Here is a 14,640-nt window from a genome sequence, read left to right as displayed (position 1 = left end):
AAACCTCCCCGTCGGGGAATCGAACCCCGGTCTTCCGCGTGACAGGCGGAGATACTGTCCACTATACTAACGAGGACTTCTCTCTCTCGCCCTGGTGTCACGCCCGCAAACCTCCCCTTCGAAAGAGTAGTCTTGGGATTCTGTGGTTATCAAGTTACAGACACCAGCAGGAGGCATGGAAGGGAATCGACTGAATCCGTGATCAATTCAGTGCAGCTCTGAAACAACAGTTGGTTCAGGATATTCACAAGTCCTGTTGAGCAACACCTGTCCGCCTGCGTTGGTGGTATAGTGGTGAGCATAGCTGCCTTCCAAGCAGTTGACCCGGGTTCGATTCCCGGCCAACGCATCGCTTTTCGCTCGACCCCATCGTGAGGAGGAGAGCAAAGCAGCGCACTTCTACAGCCGATTTTGATTCGTAAAAGGTGGCTCGCGCAAGTTGTTTGAGAGGTCAAACGAAACACAGATCTCCCCGTCGGGGAATCGAACCCCGGTCTTCCGCGTGACAGGCGGAGATACTGTCCACTATACTAACGAGGACTTCACTTCTTGGTTGAGTCGCCGAGCCGGATAGTGAACCCAGAACGCAGCTTATAACACACTCCCCATTTGTGATGACAGCCTTCCTGTTTATTCTCCCCGTTTATTTTTTGTTTGTTTATTTTGTGTGTTTGTTTCTATTTTAAAAAGTTTCTTTACCTGTTTTTTAAAAAACATTCCCTTCTACTTCCCCAGCCAACTACCATCCTTACCCCAAAATCAGTAAACCCCCTAGATTGGTCCTTTAAAAGGACATCCCTACCCCATTCTGAAGCTCAACCCATCCCCTTGCTTTTTTACTATTTACCTGAAATAAATTAACCATAAACTACACCCTGCCCTAACACCAGCTATCATAGCCCCAAAAAGAATGTTTGAATTGAAAATGATCTATTAAGCTGAAGGTCTTAGACCTTGTTCTTCTGTTGGGGCCCTTTCTTTTTCCTTTTATTTTCTAGAGGCTATGGAAATGAATGAAGATTCCCCTGGCTTGGAAGAAAATTCCTCTTCTGTCAATTTTGGGCTGGCTTTTATTATTTTTTTGTTTTTTGAGATTTGAAAACCTAATGGGATGGAGATTGGAGGTAACCTGTGCCGGTGCATCCTCTGTGTAATGTGCACAGAGTTTCATTCCCCAAAACCTCTCAGCAAAAGATCACACTGTGACATGTTAGTAGCCTGTGCCTGTGTCTTTATTTTGGGCAGGAAGGTATTTCTACCTCTTTGGCTCCTCCCAGGTGGAAGGGTCTGGGTGGATCCTGAACCAGAAATTACCCTTTTTGAACATTATGGTGTGGCACAGGGAGCACACTGGGTCGAGGTTTGTTGGGCATGACTCAAGTTTTCCTTCAACTGCGTATAAATCTTTCGCCTTTTACTAAAGATTTCCGTGGAGGGGGACCGTTGTGAGTTTGTTGTATTTTTGGGTGCTCTGCGCACAGCAGAGCTGCGTAACTTTGGTCAATTGTAGAAAATCTTTCTTTATGGTTTTGTTTGTCGCGAGGTGTTCAGTAACGATGGTCGCTTTCGAAGCGCAGCTTCGTGAGGCTTCGAAACTTTTACGAATCTTTTGTTTCGAGTCAATCGGCTCGGAGCGTGTTTCAAACTGGCCAAGTCACGTGATTTTAGCAAACGAGGCTTCATTATGTCATAACTGTTTCGAATCGTTTCGAAAATCAGATTTAATGACAAAAATGTGCATAATTAAAAGGGGAGATGGTTTTAATGATTTGTTTGCCCTAAATACAACTGAAAAACACACAATACACTTTTAATTATGTCTTAATTAAGTTCAAAACATTTTTTAAACATGTTTTAATAGAAATCTTGCTATTATTTTGTAAAATAAAGTGTAAAATGTTTGGAAAGATCTGCTTTAACACTATTTTGACCAGCAGGTGTCGCCAGCGAGTGTGGTGTTTCGAACGCTTCGAAAAACTAAATCAATTTCCGAAGCAATAGGTTCAATTGATTCGAAGTTCGAAAAGCTTCGTTTCTGCCATCATTAGTGTTCAGTGGCTTTAAACAAAGGCGCCTTGTGACTCCAACATAGGGACGGCAAGAGGTGCGAACACTGCGGACGAACAGCAGCGTTCAGCTTGTGCCATACCGCTTCCATTTCAATCGGCAGTGCACAGACAAAAGCAAACCTCCCCGTCGGAGAATCGAACCCCGGTCTTCCGCGTGACAGGCGGAGATACTGTCCACTATACTAACGAGGACTTCTCTCTCTCGCCCTGGTGTCACGCCCGCAAACCTCCCCTTCGAAAGAGTAGTCTTGGGATTCTGTGGTTATCAAGTTACAGACACCAGCAGGAGGCATGGAAGGGAATCGACTGAATCCGTGATCAATTCAGTGCAGCTCTGAAACAACAGTTGGTTCAGGATATTCACAAGTCCTGTTGAGCAACACCTGTCCGCCTGCGTTGGTGGTATAGTGGTGAGCATAGCTGCCTTCCAAGCAGTTGAACCGGGTTCGATTCCCGGCCAACGCATCGCTTTTCGCTCGACCCCATCGTGAGGAGGAGAGCAAAGCAGCGCACTTCTACAGCCGATTTTGATTCGTAAAAGGTGGCTCGCGCAAGTTGTTTGAGAAGTCAAACGAAACAAAGATCTCCCCGTCGGGGAATCGAACCCCGGTCTTCCGCGTGATAGGCGGAGATACTGTCCACTATACTAACGAGGACTTCACGTCTGGGTTGAGTCGCCGAGCCGGATAGTGAACCCAGAACGCAGCTTATAACACACTCCCCATTTGTGATGACAGCCTTCCTGTTTATTCTCCCCGTTTATTTTTTGTTTGTTTATTTTGTGTGTTTGTTTCTATTTTAAAAAGTTTCTTTACCTGTTTTTTAAAAAACATTCCCTTCTACTTCCCCAGCCAACTACCATCCTTACCCCAAAATCAGTAAACCCCCTAGATTGGTCCTTTAAAAGGACATCCCTACCCCATTCTGAAGCTCAACCCATCCCCTTGCTTTTTTACTATTTACCTGAAATAAATTAACCATAAACTACACCCTGCCCTAACACCAGCTATCATAGCCCCAAAAAGAATGTTTGAATTGAAAATGATCTATTAAGCTGAAGGTCTTAGACCTTGTTCTTCTGTTGGGGCCCTTTCTTTTTCCTTTTATTTTCTAGAGGCTATGGAAATGAATGAAGATTCCCCTGGCTTGGAAGAAAATTCCTCTTCTGTCAATTTTGGGCTGGCTTTTATTATTTTTTTGTTTTTTGAGATTTGAAAACCTAATGGGATGGAGATTGGAGGTAACCTGTGCCGGTGCATCCTCTGTGTAATGTGCACAGAGTTTCATTCCCCAAAACCTCTCAGCAAAAGATCACACTGTGACATGTTAGTAGCCTGTGCCTGTGTCTTTATTTTGGGCAGGAAGGTATTTCTACCTCTTTGGCTCCTCCCAGGTGGAAGGGTCTGGGTGGATCCTGAACCAGAAATTACCCTTTTTGAACATTATGGTGTGGCACAGGGAGCACACTGGGTCGAGGTTTGTTGGGCATGACTCAAGTTTTCCTTCAACTGCGTATAAATCTTTCGCCTTTTACTAAAGATTTCCGTGGAGGGGGACCGTTGTGAGTTTATTGTATTTTTGGGTGCTCTGCGCACAGCAGAGCTGCGTAACTTTGGTCAATTGTAGAAAATCTTTCTTTATGGTTTTGTTTGTCGCGAGGTGTTCAGTAACGATGGTCGCTTTCGAAGCGCAGCTTCGTGAGGCTTCGAAACTTTTACGAATCTTTTGTTTCGAGTCAATCGGCTCGGAGCGTGTTTCAAACTGGCCAAGTCACAAGATTTTAGCAAACGAGGCTTCATTACGTTATAACTGTTTCGAATCGTTTCGAAAATCAGATTTAATGACAAAAATGTGCATAATTAAAAGGGGAGATGGTTTTAATGATTTGTTTGCCCTAAATACAACTGAAAAACACACAATACACTTTTAATTATGTCTTAATTAAGTTCAAAACATTTTTTAAACATGTTTTAATACAAATCTTGCTATTATTTTGTAAAATAAAGTGTAAAATGTTTGGAAAGATCTGCTTTAACACTATTTTGACCAGCAGGTGTCGCCAGCGAGTGTGGTGTTTCGAACGCTTCGAAAAACTGAATCAATTTCCGAAGCAATAGGTTCAATTGATTCGAAGTTCGAAAAGCTTCGTTTCTGCCATCACTAGTGTTCAGTGGCTTTAAACAAAGGCGCCTTGTGACTCCAACATAGGGACGGCAAGAGGTGCGAAAACGGCGGACGAACAGCAGCGTTCAGCTTGTGCCATACCGCATGCATTTCAATCGGCAGTGCATAGACAAAGCAAACCTCCCCGTCGGGGAATCGAACCCCGGTCTTCCGCGTGACAGGCGGAGATACTGTCCACTATACTAACGAGGACTTCTTTCTCTCGCCCTGGCGTCACGCCCGCCAACCTCCCCTTCGAAAGAGTAGTCTTGGGATTCTGTGGTTATCAAGTTACAGACACCAGCAGGAGGCATGGAAGGGAATCGACTGAATCCGTGATCAATTCAGTGCAGCTCTGAAACAACAGTTGGTTCAGGATATTCACAAGTCCTGTTGAGCAACACCTGTCCGCCTGCGTTGGTGGTATAGTGGTGAGCATAGCTGCCTTCCACGCGAAGGCCGGCCGTGTATACCTGTAGAACGGTGACTAGCCAATCAGAAGCGAGGAAAAATTTGAGGGCGTGTCTCAGGTTGGCCGCACTGAAACATCGGTTCGAATCCCAGTTAAGGTGAAAATGAAGACGTTATTTATACCTTTTGACACATTTACTCATTCATATATTTAATGATTATAAATCAGTTATCACTTTACTTTGTTTTTTTTTTATGAAACTTGTTTCTGAATACTTTTTACTGATGCAATGTGTTATAATATAGAACTTTATAGTGTTTATAGTGTATAACTAGTTTTCAGGACATTTTTAGATAAAAAACTTTTTAATAAAAAATAAACATTCAAAAGAATACAATAAAAATGCCTTCACTCATTCATATATTTAATGATTATAAATCAGTTATACCTTTATAACTTTATCCCAGGCTTTCCCGCAATGATACATCAGTTAGAATCCCAGTTAAGGTGAAAATGAAGATGTTATTTATACCTTTTGACAAACTGACTCATTAATAAGATTAAAGATTATGGACCAGTTATTACTTTACTTTGTTTTTTTAGTATGAAACTTGTTTCTGAAGGATACTTTTTAGTGATACAAAAATAACAAGACTTTTCAGGGCATTTTCAGTTAAATAATTTTTTAATAAAAACTAAACATTAAACGAACATAACGAAACATAAAATGCATGCCTCCAAACAATGCAGGCCATGCAAACAATGGTAAAAACATTCTCATTAATAAATAAAAATATATGCATATTTAACACAAATTATTTTATTTACATTTTACAATCCTGCATGGAGTCAACATGGCATTCTTAAGTAAAAAAAAAACTATCAAAAAGGAAACAGAAAGACTAATAAGGCAAGAACATACCAGCATGTAACAGACATCCATGACAAACAAGATACAAAATTATATTTTTATGATACAATAATTACAATAGAACCAGAAAACTTGAGGGCAGTCACTTTCCCTTTTCTGCTGCCCATCTATTCTTTTCAGCCTCATAAAAGGAAGACTGACAGAACTCTCCCCAAGTCATCTCATGAGTCATCCCCTCTGTCCGATATAGGGAAAACACTCTGGCAGGACAATAGACATATTTTCCTGCCACACCAGGAAATCCAGTATGTATGTGTGGACTTTCTGGGCTTTGTTTGAGTGGCTTGTGGCAGAACCTACAGAGGCGACCAGTGGGTTGCTGCTCCATGGCCTTTCTCTTTCTCCGCTCCTCCAGTACCTGTCTTGCCTCTGCAGAACGCTGCTTTGTAGCCTGTAGCTCTCGATTAAAAAAAGGTGTTTCAGCAAAGTCAGCAAATGGCATTCGAGGATTGGTGAGGCCTTCCGCTACATACATCTGGTATACCTTTGTGGAGCAGTAAAAGTACTTCACATTCCCAGATTGATAAAAAAAATGAATGGAGGAGCCATCACCAAGATAACGTGACTTAGGCTGGCCACAAGCAAGACAGTTCCTTGTCCTTTTTATAACAGGCTGCTGTTGTTGCTGTTGCTGCTGTTTCTCCACAATCTCTTTCACCATTTGTTCAATCTCACCCTTATTTAGCGAGAACTCCTGGGGCTTATTGCTGGGTGGGTTCACTGGGGCAGGTGGCAGGGTTACCACTGGAACACTTACAGTTTCACTACCTTCTGTGAGGTGATGCCACAGCTGCTGGGTCTCTTTGAGTTTCTCTGAACTGGTGTTTAGGGACGAACTTGTGTTCGTCATCTTGGCCAGGTGTTTCACATAGCGTGAGATATGATGTTTCGTAGTGGGGTGTAAGAGGCTATTGGGATCCTTGGATGCAGCCTGCACAAGGGCAGCATACTCTGCATCCACCTGGGTGAGAAGGTCTTTCTGCCCATGGTACTTTGCCAGAAGGCCATTAATGCAATCCCTCATGGGCTGTGTCCAACGAAAATGGTCCAGGACATAAAGTAAACCACCGGCCTTGATGGGACCTGTGCGTGCAGCTCGTGGAGAGGGAGCAAAGGGCAGTGGTGGTGTCATCTCATCTAAAGGAGAGGAAAAGGGACAGAAAAGAATAAAGAATTTTCCCTTTTACAGTATTTCTGAATTATCTGTAGTATTTATATAAATAAGGAATAATTAAGGGATGAATATGTGAGCTGAATTACCTTTTGCTTTGGTGGGATGTGCAGGCTGGATCATTGTTCTCAAGCCAAGAGAAGCCACACCAAAGATGTCATCCTGGGGCAAAGGGTAATTCATTTGGGTTACAATCTGTGATTACATAGTTACACTACCGGTCAAAAGTTTCTGGGTGATAAGATGTTTTTAAAATAAGTCTCTTCTGCTCACCAAGGTTTCATTTATTTGTTTCAAAATACAGCAGGTCTTTTCAAAGTTATATTTATCAAATAATCATGAAAAAAATGTACAAGACAATAATTAGAAGTGTTTCTTGAGCAGCAAATCATATTATAATGATTTCTGAAGGATCATGTGACACTGAAAACTGGAGTAATGATGCTGAAAATTCAGCTTTGCCAACACAGAAATTAATTGCATTTTAAAATGTATTTAACAGGGTTCCCGCGGGGTCTTAAAAAGTCTTAAAAAGTCTAAAATTCAGAATGTTAAATTTAAGGCCTTAAAAAGTCTTAAAACACCCAGATTTTTATCCCAGGTCTTAAATTTAATTTACCCAAGTCTTAAATTTCTTACCTCTTTTCATTCCCAAAAAGCGTTGTCCGCAGAATATAAAATAGTAATTTAAAACGCTGAAGAACTAACTTAATCAGTAGCCGAGGCAGAAAGTGTATGATGGTGGGTCTCTAAAAAGAAACGTTCCGCCCTTTGTCATAATCCACGCAAATCGTCGTGCCATAAGCTATATTTCAGGTGTTGTGATCTGACTGTTTACTGTGGGTTTGGCGAGAAACAATCCTTAAACTTAGTTCTGTATAAGCAAAAATCTTTTTTGGGGTAATTTATAAGCCCGTGGCTTACCTGAGCATTTGCCAGGTTCTGAAGGAGGACACAGAAGCGAACAAAAATCAATGCTGCTTTATTGAAAATCAACTTAAACAGTCGGGCCGTCGAGTCACGAGCCACCAACAGCGTGTCAACTTTAGTGTTACACAGTTTTATATTTTAGACTTTAATATTGCTCTTTGCTGCGATGCACTTGAACCTAACACGCTTTCCCTTCAGCTCTGCACAAACAGCAGCGATTGGCAGACGGAAAGCAAGAAAGTACCGTAATAAACCATATATTTAAAAAAAGTGCAATTGTTTTCTTTTAGGAACAATTCAAACTTTTTGATTGCGCAAATGCTTCAGGAGTTACGGTTAAATGAACAGCGGTAGATCAGAGCCCTTTCGCACAGGCAGGCTGCTGCATACGGCATCGCCTGGTTTATTTAAGTTAACTGAGCATTACATTCGCAAGTCATAAGCATATTACAACAATTAACGATTAACTAAGAATAATAATCAATATTTTAAAGTTAATTTCAAAGTTAATATTCTGAAATAAGACCATTTTTGAAATAAGAAATGCGACCCTTCGGAGGCTACAGCCTTCGGATTGAGAAACGGTCTTAGTGGATAACGTTAGCAGCACATATCAAACAGCCTTTAAATGGTAAATTTCATTTTCTTAATGCAGATTCATCCGTTATTGTGTAATTAGAGAGGCTATTAAACCTGATGGCAGTATATAGTGCATATTTATGCATAAAACGTATGGGTGGAGTGTTTTTTTGGCTCTGTGATTCTGTATTCAATTAAATGCAATACATTAATTTATTAAAAACTTGTATTAATAAAATGCATATATTAATGCTTTTAGGGATTAATAATAATTGAAAGTGATCTTTTGTTCTTTGTATATTTATAAACAGGCACAAGATATATACACAGCACACAGTCAGTTGTACATTAAACATTATGGGGTGGTTTCCCGGGCAGGGATTAGCTTAAACCAGGACAAGGTCTTAGTTTAATTATGACATATATAACTAGTTTGAATAAACATGCCTTACTAAAACCATTACTTGTGTGCATTTTGATGTATTTTAAGATATGTCAGTGCAAATTGTTTTCAAGTTTGGAAAGCTCTTATCCCTGTCTGGGAAACCTCCCCTATAAGCTTACGTACTACAGAGTGTGATGCATTTTAAAGCTTTAAAGTTGTATGAGGCAGTGTAAAACTAGGCACAAACCAGCAGCTGACCATACTAACTGATCTAATATTAGTGAATTGTATTTGTCAAATAACATTGTTGATAGAATTTTATAAAAATACTACTTACACATTTTAGTGTGATGTATAAATATTGTAAATCAATGCATTTCTTGACTATTAATTAAGAAAAATCACAGCTCTTTGCCTCTAACTCAATGTATATCAATGGCTCACTATGAGCCATTTTTGGGCTTCCATTGTCAGAAGTCTCTTCCTAAAGGGCTATGGGTAAAATTTGTCGGCGCCAACACTCGCGGTCTAATAGAGTTAAGCATAATGTATTTCCATGTATTTTGATTATCTGTTTTAAAACTGCGTTCATTTTATATTTTTCTATAACTGAATCAATAAAAATAGAACGTTTTAAGAATTTCTGAGATCATTTGAATGCTTCTAGTAATGTGTCGTGTTGGTCTTAAATTTTACTCATAATGGTCTTAAAAGGTCTTAAAAAGGTCTTAAATTTAACTTGCTGAAACCTGCAAGAACCCTGATTTAAATAGAAAACAATTATTTATTATTAATATTACTGTTTTTGCTGTAATTTGGATCAATTAAATAAAGCCTTGGTGAGCAGAAGAGATTTCTTTTAAAAACATTTAAAAAAATCTTACCATACAAAAGTGTACATTTTGAGTTGGTTTCCCAGACAGGGATTAGCTTAAACCAGGACTGGGCCTTAGTTTAATTAGGAAATATAACTACCAAAATATAACTACTACTAAAAACATTACTTTGTGCATTTTGAGGCAAAACAAAGGGCAATGATGTATTTTAATATATGTCAGTTCAAGTTGTTTTCAGTTTGGACAGCTCTTACATTTATTTTAGTCTAGGACTAGTCTAATCCCTAGCTGTGTCCCAATTCAAGGGCTGCAACCTTATGAGCATTCGACCTTAAAAGGTGAGCACTCGGTCTTTCAAGGTGGAAGCCTCAGAAGTTAGAACTGAAATGAGACGGTCTAACCTTCGGAGGACCCATAATTAGCGTCACCTGCTGCACGCGCCCACCTGCACGTTTCTGACTTATTAAACTAAATATGACATCAGAAAAATTATTAACTTACTTATTTTAGAAATATGACACGTTGATGTATATTAAACTATTCAACAGTATACCAAATTAATCAACCTTATAAATATACGCAACATAAAAAGAATATTATTAACACAAAACATAACTTATAATACTAAAACAGTGACAAGAAAAAATGTTTTCTGATAAATACACTTTTATTTAATAAAGGTTTTAATTGTTTATTTTAGAATATCCACCCATTATATGCAGCCGTTGCAGACGCAATGACTCTTGGGATATCCTTGGCTGTTAAGGATCCATTCGTTCTATCCTTAACAGCGCGGAGAAATGAGGACGCATTTTGAGGCTTCATTCTAAGCATCTTTTGAAATGGGACGGCCTTACTGGCCTTAAGTCGCGCTGCTGTGACGCAATCGGTCTTAAAATACGTCCTTAGAAGGTCGCAGCCTTTGAATTGGGACACAGCTCCTGTCTGGGAAACCGCCCCTTTGTGTTTTAGTGAGTGAGGATATTTGTAAGTACAACAGTTAAGTTACCTGAGCAACATGTTCCTCTGTCACCTCCTCAGGTGGGTCATCGGGTGGGAATCTCTCACTAAGAACAGACGGCTCTAAGGACTGATGCTCTCCCTCCTCTGCAACAGGTACCTTCTGGGACTTGTGCTTTTCCCAGTCCAGGGGGACAGGACGACAACCAGGCTCCACATACTGCAGTCCAAACCTTTCTCTGGTGTCTGTCTGTGAGACAAGTAAGGCAGGGTACTTGGCCTGGCCTGTCACCACCTCTGAGAGCTTGTTCAGTTCCATGATCAGCACAGGATCAAAAACTCCAGGCAACTTAACTCCAGGATGCTTCAGGTCTACAAGGTGCTGGAAATTCCAGCGTGCCACTCCAATCATGCCTTGTGCCTGGAAAAGTTCTGTTGATACCTGTGTGCCTGTGACCCATCTCGCCTGATGGAAATGGAACCCCTCCTGCTGAGAGGTGCCTCTCACAGGGATCCACACAGGTACAGCTGCTGCCTCCCCCTTCACATGGTTCAGCTGGACCGTTCCCCCATGCCTATAGAGGATCCCCTCTGTAACCTCTGGGTCACTCAGGCAGCCTCTGAGGATGTGGACTCGCTGAATCCTCCACGTCTTCAACATCGATGGTTTGAACAGTGGCACACCATCAGGATCGCATTCTAAAAAGAATCCTTTGAGAACTCTCTCCACTCTATCAAGCAGTTCTTTGGGGTGTGGAATCCTGGTGCGGCAGTGCTCCCTGATGTGTTGATTTGTTGGATTTGCAGGCACTATCCCACAGAAGACATAAGCCTGCTTCAGTCTCTCTAGGTCCGTCTGGTCCACAACACTAAAAGCTGTTGACAGATACTTACAGAAAGCACTGTGCAGTGGATGGTGCTCTGACACACACTCTCTGGAGAACCGACGCATGCAGTGGAACAAGTCCAGCTTAATGTTGATGTTGCTGTTATATTCTTTGCGGGAGGCACAGTTGTTAATGAGATGCCCAGAGGTTGCAGCAGCCATTATAGCTTCAGTGGTCTTCCAAGAATCCCAGAGGAGGTGCTCCTGGGGCTCAGGGTTTGGGATCCTGAAGGCAGCACAGCAATCTCTGTTCCACACACAAAGAGAAGTATATTTTAAACATTAAACATTTAAATACATTAGGAAACATGTATACTATATAGTACTATACTATACTATACTATATTTTACTATATATTATACTATACTTTATTTAGTTTACTTTACAAATATAACACAGGTGGGAAGGAAAATGTGACGGCTGGCCAAAATGTGACGGCTGGTTCTTACCTGTCAACCCACTGGTAGTTGGCTTTTGGCAGTCCTGCAAAAATGTAACGACGAGACAGCCCCTCATACATTGGCTGCAGGGATTTATCACTTTCAGACTGCAGCATCACCCAGGACAAGATCATCCAGTTTTCATTCATCACAGCATAGGATGACATAGTACCTGATGCAAGCATAACTTTCCGGGCCACCTTGCGTGTATGGTCAGCCCTTAAGGTTTGTCCAAACGTGCCTTGAAGGAGCAGATTGAGTGTGCTCTCCTGCCTATGGTATTCCTGAATGAGGCAGTCAACCAAGTAGTGGGATGAGACTGTAACTCCGCACCAGCCGACCACATCACCATACTCACCAAATGGAGCAGGAGTATTTGTTGCTCTTAGTGCCCCTGTGATAGTCTGCTGACCATAAAGTCCACTTTCTCCATCCAGCACATTCTTAACAGTGGACAGGTAAGCCAGGTGTGCACGCTCATACTTGAGGTGGAGAGCTTCATTCAACTGATTGGCCATATCATTGGGAGACTTTGCTGTGCGCCGCAACTCATCCATCACTGTCTTACATATGGCCTTCTTGTGCGTCATAAAAGCTGGCAAAATGTTGGAGAACCGACTCGGCAGCATGTCTATCCATTGGGGTTTGTCTGCAAACCAGTACTTTTTACAGACTTTACAGCTGAGCCGAGAGGCCAGTATGTAGTACTGGCTGCTTGTACCAATAATGACACGGGGTCGTCCGACTCCTGAGGAGACAACGTGGGGATTCGGGCAGCTGTACAGACATGGCAGAGTGTAGTTGTTACGGACTCTTTCCATAATCGTGTGCTCAGGTTTCCAAATGAAGAATGGATGAAGTTGAAAGTATTTTGGCGACGGCAGCTCATGGACAGCATCAATAAGCTCAGGCTGAGGTGGGTAACGCCACAAAGAGATCATCTTCATTGGATGTCTCACCGGTCTAGAACCTGGCCACAGTCCCAAGGCTTCCATTTCTGTTTTCATCCAGATTCTCTGCTGTTGAGAGCAGTTCCATCGGATCACATCCTGCTCATAGCTTGGCAGTGGTGGAACAGTATGCTTCTCCTCCAAATGAGTTGAGGGGTACCCAGGAGAGGCTGCAGGGAGTCTAGAGAAAGACTGGCCAGCAGCTGCAGGGGGTCCTGAGGCAGGAGTAGAGTCTGTAGGCTGTGCAGAGGTCACTGCGAGGAGGGATGCAGAATGACATTAGTCATAGATGAGCATTACATTTGTTAAATCTGGTTTCAAATTGATTAAGTAAAATGATGTTAAATGAAGTCCTTACACTGACAGAACACGGTTTCCTGCACTGGTCTTAAAGGTGATGTGGTCTTACTTGTAGATAACTCAAGCAACTGTGGAGGTACTGGCAAAGGAACCCTCACTGGATCAAAGGGAAGTGGTGAAAAAAATAACACTGATCAGGAATAGGCATATCCTTACAGTAGAGTTGGCATGTGTATACGTCTATATACTAACCTGGCCGTGGAGATGAAGTAGCCCTAAATTCATTAGGACGGGCTGGTTTTGACAGAGTTGCTGGTGGTTTACACCTCCCTAACACAGAACAATGTAATGTCATTCTTATTACCCTGTAGAACTGTCCCTTAGTACAGTGGTTCTCAAACTGGGGGCCGTGGCCCCCTGGGGGGCCCTGAGATGGTGCCAGGGGGGCCCCGGTTTGATGACATTTTATAAAAAACATTTTATAATGTATTATAAATTGTATAATTAAACCTAAACAAATAAGGCTACTAAGCAACACCACTACGTTGTAACATTTAATATGCTTTGTTTAATTCAGATTTTACATTTTAGAATGATTTATGTCATACATTTACTTTGGGGGGTCAGGAAAGGATGCACCATACACAAGGGGGCCGCAAGCCAAAAAAGTTTGAGAACCACTGCCTTAGTAAATGTGTTAATAAATAGTAATGTAAATGCATGCAAACCCATAGAACACATGTTAAGAATCTTTATAATATTAGGGGTGTGGTATGATAATGGTTCTACATTACATGAGTAATTTACAGCTTCATGTATCAGATGGGATGCATCATTCTAGTCCAAATTAATTAATAATTAATACATATTTGTATTTTTGCTGCACTTCTGCATTTTGGAGATGTAAATCTTTTACTCTGTAGATCATGTACATACCAAACCTTTAAATTATAACATGCAAAAAACAAAAAAAAAAAAAAAACATGCAAAACAAGAACTCTGTACTTACCCTCAATGATGAGATATAAATATTTTCAATGTTACAACAATTGAACACAAGAATTAGAACAGGCCTGAACATGGCCTAACCAACACACAGCAACAAATCAATGCAGAACAGATAATCCTGATTCAAGTCAGAATGAATCCTAGTGTGCATTAGGAATAAGACCTTTGACCACTGGAACTCCAACAACCTCTGAACCTGAAAGCATAGTGAAGATAGTTTTACCTTAAAGCATTTATTACATAAACAGACAGAATGAGATATAAAAGCCTTTACTGTTAATATAACAGTTTACAGGCATTAAAACAGGCCTGATCACGCCTAATAATAAACAAACAGTGATTTGTCAGTGTGTTGGATGGATAATCCTGATTGATGTCAGAATCATCTGTGTGCAGTCAGAGTAAAACCAATATGGACTCCAACAACTTGTGAACCTGAGTGCACAGCACAGAAACAATGTAACATCCCAAACATTTACCATCTTAAATAACGCTGAATTAGTATTATTACCCGTTGGCCCAACGACGGAATCCAACAGCAAAGATATAATGCGTTTAGTTTTTTTAGGGTCCCTTTTACTTCAGCTGCACGCTTAATCTGACTCCAATTTCAAATGGT

At 41.1% G+C, this 14,640-nt stretch overlaps 1 protein-coding gene and 5 non-coding genes across 6 annotated transcripts; 4 read left to right on the top strand and 2 right to left on the bottom strand.

Annotated features, from left to right (window-relative positions):
* The first annotated feature begins 277 nt into the window (after positions 1–277).
* Positions 278–349, top strand: trnag-ucc (transfer RNA glycine (anticodon UCC)). Its single transcript has one exon. It is a non-coding gene; the product is annotated as a tRNA-Gly (tRNA).
* Positions 350–1,372: 1,023 nt separating this feature from the next.
* On the top strand, positions 1,373–1,488 carry LOC141364024 (U5 spliceosomal RNA). Its single transcript, XR_012369774.1, has one exon. It is a non-coding gene; the product is annotated as a U5 spliceosomal RNA (small nuclear RNA).
* A 974-nt stretch (positions 1,489–2,462) lies between these two features.
* Positions 2,463–2,534, top strand: trnag-ucc (transfer RNA glycine (anticodon UCC)). The gene has a single exon. It is a non-coding gene; the product is annotated as a tRNA-Gly (tRNA).
* A 119-nt stretch (positions 2,535–2,653) lies between these two features.
* On the bottom strand, positions 2,654–2,725 carry trnad-auc (transfer RNA aspartic acid (anticodon AUC)). The gene has a single exon. It is a non-coding gene; the product is annotated as a tRNA-Asp (tRNA).
* An 832-nt stretch (positions 2,726–3,557) lies between these two features.
* On the top strand, positions 3,558–3,673 carry LOC129415118 (U5 spliceosomal RNA). The gene has a single exon (XR_008634706.2). It is a non-coding gene; the product is annotated as a U5 spliceosomal RNA (small nuclear RNA).
* Positions 3,674–5,310: 1,637 nt separating this feature from the next.
* Positions 5,311–14,165, bottom strand: LOC141363890 (uncharacterized). The gene is made up of 6 exons (XM_073867430.1): positions 13,266–14,165; positions 13,072–13,170; positions 11,773–12,967; positions 10,486–11,569; positions 6,836–6,908; positions 5,311–6,712 (listed from the first exon to the last, which is right to left on the bottom strand). Exons 1-6 carry the CDS (start codon positions 13,489–13,491, stop codon positions 5,658–5,660), a joined length of 3,732 nt encoding a protein of 1,243 aa, XP_073723531.1. The 5' UTR covers positions 13,492–14,165; the 3' UTR covers positions 5,311–5,657.
* Positions 14,166–14,640: the final 475 nt, after the last annotated feature.

The sequence above is a fragment of the Misgurnus anguillicaudatus genome, chromosome 5 (assembly GCF_027580225.2).
Source record: "Misgurnus anguillicaudatus chromosome 5, ASM2758022v2, whole genome shotgun sequence".
NCBI lineage: Eukaryota > Metazoa > Chordata > Actinopteri > Cypriniformes > Cobitidae > Misgurnus > Misgurnus anguillicaudatus.
This window is presented reverse-complemented; position numbering and strand designations above follow the sequence as displayed.

Coding starts and splice junctions, on each gene's coding strand:
- LOC141363890 (XM_073867430.1), bottom strand. CDS start 13,491: ATGTTTTTTATAAAATGTCATCAAACCGGGGCCCCCCTGGCACCATCT. Junction 13,171..13,265: donor TACTTCATCTCCACGGCCAG/GTTAGTATATAG, acceptor CCTTTGATCCAG/TGAGGGTTCCTTTGCCAGTA. Junction 6,909..10,485: donor CAGAGGAACATGTTGCTCAG/GTAACTTAACTG, acceptor CCTTTGCCCCAG/GATGACATCTTTGGTGTGGC.